The sequence below is a fragment of the Aristolochia californica genome, unplaced genomic scaffold (genome assembly GCF_029961685.1).
Source record: "Aristolochia californica isolate CCGP_79_NKW_82.1479 unplaced genomic scaffold, dmAriCali1.0.hap1 SCAF_15, whole genome shotgun sequence".
Classification (NCBI taxonomy): Eukaryota; Viridiplantae; Streptophyta; class Magnoliopsida; order Piperales; family Aristolochiaceae; genus Aristolochia; species Aristolochia californica.
In genome coordinates, this window is record NW_027181826.1 from 24,594,122 (window position 1) to 24,601,386 (window position 7,265).

Below are 7,265 nucleotides of genomic sequence, written 5' to 3' on the forward strand. Positions count from 1 at the left end.
GAAAACTGCCAAATACTCTGCTGCCTTGCAGTATCTTGTGCTAGAGGATTTGAGTAGAAGCCCCATGTTTTTTGTCCGTAAACTCACTCTAATGAGGTCATTTTCGTAATAATGCACGGCCGTGAAACACCACCTGAATCCCAAAACCGTAAATTAATAAAGCTTCCTGCCCCTTATTGTTCGACGCTAAAATAAAAACCTAAAACATCGACTTTTTTATTATTTATTTTTCTGAAGAAAAAAAGGTTCAGGGTGGTGGCTGCCTTCCCCGCCATAACCCACCGCACCCAAACCACTCAGAACTCGGAAAGACAGAAAAAATAAAATCCCGAATTTCGATTAATTTTCTCCTCATATAATTAAATTTTTTACAGTTCTTCGGCTATAAATACCGGAGGTTCGTTAGGGTTTAGAGTCCCCTCCCTCTACCGTCTACTCCTGCTGCTACCACTAAAAAAAGAAGAAGAAAAAAGAAATTAAAGCAAGCTCCCCCTAGCGAGATTAAGCTCCGGCGATGGTGAATCAATTCGGGGAGCCGGAGGGTCGGCCGGCGTGGCTGCGGGGCCTCATGACGGAGACGTTCTTCGAGCTATGTGTGACCCACGACTCCGCCCGGAAGAACGAGAAGAACATCTTCTGTTTGTGCTGTTGCAGGAGCATTTGCTCCAATTGTCTCCCTTCTCATCGCTCCCACCCCCTCTTGCAGGTACTGTGTTACGGCTTCCACGACTTCAATTCTCCTCCGTTGCCAAATTCTCGTCTTCTTCTCAGCGACGCTTCCTCCGTGCTGAATTTGATTGAGTTCTGTCTCTGCTCGGCTGGTTTCGTCAGTGCTTTAGTAGTGGGTGTTTCTGAGATCCATCGATTCGTTTCCATTCCACTAGGTTTTTTTCTTCTTCTTCTTGTAATTAGAGTATGGGATATGACCTGTTTGTTCAATTCCGGTTATCATTTTGATTATTTAATTCCGTCTTCAACAGACCATCACGAGTCGCATTCACACCAGCTCTTCTCTATCGATTTTCTTGCTTTATTGCTTTAAATCATTTTCATTCTTGTCAAACAAGTTTTAATTTACTTTTTCTTCTGAAGCATCCCATCCCAGTCCTTCGATTCTCGTCTCTTTTTCTTCTTCTGCTTGCGCCGATGATTTCCCATGGACACTGGATCTTCATTCGTAATTAATTATGTAAATATTTTAATACTTTATTTTCCGAATTTCCGTCGTAAATTGGGGCCGCCGCAGTGTTTTTGCCCTTTTTTTCCTCTCAACTCTCTTTTTCTTTAATTTTTTCCGAGGAATTTAATTTCCTCGTTTCATCTTCTCTGAATTTTTTTGAATTTCGAGTATCTGTCCACGACTTCGGTCAATTTACCACTCTGCAGTTTTCCTGGAATAAAACTTTCAATTTGTCGTTATCGGGAATTTAATTTCTTCCCATTTCTCACATATTTCTGTCTTTTTTCCATCAATTTCCCATCCGGGGACGGTTCCTTTTTTAAATCGCAAGTCGGCGCTTCGCCGCCTTCGTGCAAGGGTCATAACCGTCATTTCTTCGTCCGTCCAGTCTTGAACTAAGCACACATTAAAAAACCAAAATCTAAATAATTACTGACGCATACACCATTTATTCGGTGCATGCACCTCAGATGGCCGATATTCACCGCACCTCTCTTCTAATTAATCGGGCAGCTAATCGGATTCATCGTGGAGGACAGCGATTGGTGTCAGGCTGTGGGCCTGTGTACATATTGTGGGCCATGGGATGGGTTTGAGTAAGGGCAGTTACAGTATCTTACTCAGCTAATCATTGCTTACAACCATAATTAGTCAACGTTGGACCTGAAAGATGCCTTTGACTGGCACAGGGCGTCAGAGTCTGACGTGTCAGATGTTTTCAGTGGGCCCCTGGCCCTCGCGAGACACCATGGTTATCTTAATCTCCTTTTTTCATTAATATGATTGTTTAACAGGTGAGGAGATACGTGTACCATGACGTGGTTAGGTTGGATGATCTGGAGAAGCTGATTGACTGCTCTTACGTCCAGGTATGTATTACACAATGTGGTTTGTTTGCTGTAATTGGGTGATTAACGTAATTGGGATTGATTTTTGGTAAATTGCAGCCATACACGATCAATAACGCGAAGGTGGTGTTTTTGAATCAGAGGCCGCAGACGCGGCCATGTAAGGGGTCGGGGAACATTTGCCTGAGCTGCGAGAGGCTGCTGCAAGAACCTTATCACTACTGTTCTCTCTCCTGCAAGGTCATGATTGGAGGTTTTTTATCTTCTTTTGATGGTAATGTTGAACATGTTATGATTTTGGTACGGCGATGCAGGTGGAGGGAGTCGTGGATCACGCGGGGAACCTGTCGAGCATTCTGTACATGACGGACAATGAGTCGGAGTTCGCATTCTCCCAGTTCGAGGGGCTGCGGATGGATGGGACGGACGTGGAGGACGGCGAGACGACGCCCAGCTCCGTCTTGGAGGGTTCGTTGCAGTACCTGGAAGGCTCCTCCTGCTCCAGCTCCAGCAGCAACCCCAGGCTCGGCGGCAATCCGGGTGTCTGTGAGGATTCCGAGGTGGTGGTCAAGAAGAAGAAGAACAACGGGCTTTTCCCCAAGATTATGATATCTCTGAGCAGGCGTAAAGGAGAGCCTCACAGGTCTCCTCTTTCTTAAAACAATGGAGAGAGACATCAAGACAGAAAAACAGAAGTACAGGAGTCGCCATTGTTCTGATTAATATCGAGATAGTCTTATTGAACTAAGTAATATTAGTTGTTGTTATTATAATCACCATAATTTTTATTTTACTTTTGGTTTTTGTGGGAAGACGGGCCGGTAAGAGTCCTGACTGTACTGTGGACTAGCTGCTCATGGTTGGAGGAAGGGGAAGGGGCTGCAGTGTCCATTACTAACCCGGTGGCCGAAAGGCCTTTATGCCACCAATTTTGTAATCTCTTGTAATGGAATGCGCGTTTATATAAAATATATAATAATTATAAATATTCTCAATCTTTCATCATTTTCATGGCTTAATTTTCATCCATCGTCTTCTTTAGCGAGAGAGAAGGAAGGAGTAGGACATGCATGTGATCAGACTAGCGGGAACGAATACAAAGCACATAGAAGGGGAAGACGGCCGTGCCAACTGCCAACCGGCAACCGGCAACCGGCAACCCGTGACGGAGGGGTGGTGAGGATGTCTTCGCCGACCGTACGCGAGGCCGGCAGTGGGTCAGGCGATTTTTACTGGAACGAAGCAGGTTTCCTGAAAACTGGGAAAATTAAATAAAGAAGGAAAGAAGGGAGTGTTTGTTTTTGGCGCCATTGTTGATGGAATCGAACGGGTTTCGAAATAAAAGGTTGTTGTAGCAGGCAGGAATGGATTATCTTTGGGTTGACTAGGAAGGACAAGAGGGCTCCAAATTGCGAAGAGCTTCTCGAGGCCAAATATGCAGCGATTGCACATTGATTCTCGAGATGACAAAAGGGAAAGTGACGACGACGCTGGTCAAGAACTGGCGTTTTCGTCCGCTGTAGTCTGTATTTCTCCTCATTCTTTAATTTTTCGAAAAAAAAATCAAATTAAAAATATACCCTAATCCAAGGATGGGCTCACCTATCCCATGCTATATCTAATGTTATTTATTAATTTATATAATATTTTTATTTGAAATAGGAAACTTGAAGGATTAATTTGATGCATCGTAAGAAATGTGATGAACTCAGGAAATTGTTGTTTGCAAACACTAATGTAAGATTTATAATGCATATTAATTGAAATTTTGTCACTAATTAAACCAATGTGTAGCTAATTTAGGATCCAAATCTTAAAATCTTCGTTTTTGTTGTTATACTTGGTCTAATTTTTATAATCGAAATTTCCAATTTTATCGTTTTTCTTTCTTAATATCTCTCAGCTTTGAATACCCTCTCGATTCGACCACTAATTCAACTTTCATCATCTTCTGGAGCTGAAATCTTCTGAATACCAGATCGAACCAGCCTTACCCCATCTCCCCAATTGAGATTTCTCTCCGGACCCGATGCTGGCCTGTCACAATACAGGTGTAGAAATCTCCACTCACTCGGAGAGAGCAGAAGACGAGTAGACGAAGATGCTGCAGAGACAGATACAACTGCGACAGGAGCAGCCATTCCTACGTCTCCCTTTCTTCGTCAAGAGGAAGGCGCTTAAGAAAGACGACTACATGCAGAGAAACGGAACGATACGTGGAGGGCGAGCTGATGGAGGCTGGCGTGGGCTTGTTATGGGCGCCATGAATGCCCATGCAGCGGGAAGCAGAGAGATAGGTTGCGGCCTCGCCGTTCAAGGTGTGAACAACTTCGAGAAGGGAGGAGAGAAAGAAACAATTTGCACAAGTGGGGGTTGGTCGATTCCATTATTTATACGCCGTAGGCGTCATGTCACCTGAAAAGGGACGTCGTTTCCCAGTGGGTTCCGCAGTCTTCTCCCTCCTTTTGGAGGCAACGCGCAAATGACATTCACCTTGAAATTCACAGTCATGGGCGGCAGACGCAGAAGCAACAGCAGGAGGCAGCACCTCAGGAGACGACGCGGTCCGGCATTGGGCGTGAAAGGAGCGCCATGTGGTATTCTTCTCTCATTGGACCAAATACAAACACCTTGACGGCACACACGTCGTCGTCTCGCCGGCGTCGGCCAGTCGTACAGAGAAACTTCACGGGACCACCCTATTGACCCTTTTGGAAACCGGATTCGTAATTTTAGTGATTATTCCGCCATTATAGACTTCTTATTTCCTGTGGTGCGGTTGTTTTATTAAACTTCGCCAGTCACGCAGTCTGCACGTAAATCGATCAGGCTTGAACTAATTAAATCCTCGATTACAGAAGCTGAGTTACGGATTATTATTTTTCCTGTTTTAGCTATCTGGGTTTGGTACTTGTGTCGAGACTCGAGATCTATGGAAGAACACCGAGTCACCGACTATGGATGAGAAGCAGGGACCAAGGCCTTTTCTGGGCGATGAAAATGCCTCGTCTGCTCGATAGAATTTGATACAACCCAGATAGTTCTTATTCTTTAGGTCATAATCTGTATTACAGAACTGATCACTGATGAAGCTTTACTGGGACTGTCTGGCGATTTTCTGGAGTTTCTTGTTTTGTCTCACTCTTTCTTGCTGAATTCAAAGTTCACGCCTGCTTTACAGCTTAGGCTCCCCGTACTCACCCGTAACCTTTTTCCACTCATCAGTCTCTGATGATTTCATGGGTAAACTATTAAGAAAACCATTCATCTGAGACGATTCCCGTTACTGTAAATAACTATTTTCAGCCCAAGGAAGAAGCCGAAAGAAACGCAGTCAAACTGTTTTTGAGAAAAGCCTTACAGCTTCAACAAGGGATTCATTCCTTTTTTATCGAGACCCTTTTCCTGTTTATCTACAGTTTCTCCGCCAACCCTACTTCATGCACTGTTCTTGATACAGAAAGACACCGAACATGGAAGGATGGCAGTATCTAAGTGAGATGACAGAGAAAATCCAAAGGGTTCTGGTTTCAAGGGATTTGAATGATTTCTGCCAGAGGGGAGATTGGGAGCAGTCCCTATCTGAGTAGAGCAAAGGGTTATCAGCTGAGAGTTCCCACTGGTTTTTTTATTTTAAAATTTATTTTGCTGTAACAAGTCCCCATGATTCTTTATAAAGCCTACACATTTCTAGCTTTCTATAGGGAGTTTAGGGAGTTTTGACTTGAAAGCCCTAGTTTCTTCTCTGTCCATTCAAACCCTGGTTTTTCTCTTTATTTTTATTTTTTTTGAAAAAGCCCTAGTAGCAGTGGTTGTTTGTTGGCTAGCTGAATCAATTCACAGGCTTTTTGATCGCCTCCCCCCTCCTGAATTCCCTCCTGAATTGAATAAAGGGTATTCTAATCAATTTGAACAAATCTCCATGACCACAAGCTTCGGCTCCAGCTCTGCTCTCCCCTCACTAACTCTTTAGAGGAAGCAGCAGAGTCTGATCCAGACGAAAGAAAGGAAGAAGCCATGGCAGCTTTCCACGTGCCTCAACACCCTCATTCACTCCCTTGGCGGCTTCCTGTTCTCTTTTTGACCACTGAGAGAACTCTTTTTTGTTGTATTATTGAAGCAACAGATGCTTCTCTCTCCTGACCACCCTGTGCATACATTTATTTATGTGGGCATCATGAAAGAGACAGGGGTTTTAATTAGGGTTTTTGGGGGTGGGGAAGATGGCAAATATCTCCACCACCTCCTCCCTGTGTCCTCTGCCATGCACAAGACGGGATATTTCCTTGGGCTATTCAGGTCCCATCATTTTCCCATGCTTCGACCATCTTCCCACAAATTTACCCTTTTTGCCATTCATTTCAAATTTCAGTATTGCTTACCAATAAGGGCTTATAGTATAGTATTGAATAGTTAAGTATAAATGGAGAGATTAGGGTAAGTGTCTTATCTCATGTTTTTTGCCTTATGGGGGATGTTTAAAAAATTGAAACATCCACCACCCCTAGATACAATCATAGGGTATTTTTTTTTAAGAAAATAATTGATGATTTTGTGAAAAAATGGTTTAGTAATTTGATTTATCGTTCTTTTAAAAATGATCGATCGATATAAAATACCTTAAAACCCAAAATACCCACTCTTGGACACAATTTTAGGGAACAAAAGTTTGGTAAGTGGAATTCATGGAGTCAAGTGGTTACTTGGTTTATATATTAGGGTTTTTTTCAAAAGAAAACTATTTGGTGATGAGGGTAATTTGATAGTTTGTGGAAGAAGACACATATAGCTAGGGTTCCCATTTTGGAAGAAGTGGCAAACTCTAGCAAAAAGTTGTGATCAGTGGCAGATTGCCCAAGCAGACTTTTCTAAGGCAATAAGAGTCGTCTATCAAAATATAAAACAAAAATAAATAGAAAAAAAAAAAAGAGCAATACACCACATATGGTTCACATACACAGAAGGCAAAGGTACACCAAATCTCTGCTTCTATGATACCTAGACCCCACATCTGGACCGTTAGGAAAGATTTTCAAGGCAAAGGTGGAAAATGCTTTCATTCACGTGACAAGCAAAAATAAGGGTGGTGGTCACATCTTATAATGTATCAAAGAAAAGAAAGGACGAGTACTGAAACTTGAAGAAAACCCAAGTTTGATGGGAATACTGCCAGGGTGGGTAGTAGACAGAAGAGGAGCTGACTTACCATGGCTGTTTCCTTTCAACTTTCTCAAGAA

General features: G+C 43.0%; 1 protein-coding gene across 1 annotated transcript; it reads left to right on the top strand.

The window, feature by feature from the left end:
* The first annotated feature begins 428 nt into the window (after positions 1-428).
* Positions 429-2,974, top strand: LOC137952318 (protein RGF1 INDUCIBLE TRANSCRIPTION FACTOR 1-like). Its single transcript, XM_068799454.1, has 4 exons — positions 429-706; positions 1,975-2,049; positions 2,128-2,268; positions 2,343-2,974. The coding sequence occupies exons 1-4, from the start codon at positions 515-517 to the stop codon at positions 2,685-2,687; spliced, it is 753 nt and encodes a 250-aa protein (XP_068655555.1). The 5' UTR covers positions 429-514; the 3' UTR covers positions 2,688-2,974.
* Positions 2,975-7,265: the final 4,291 nt, after the last annotated feature.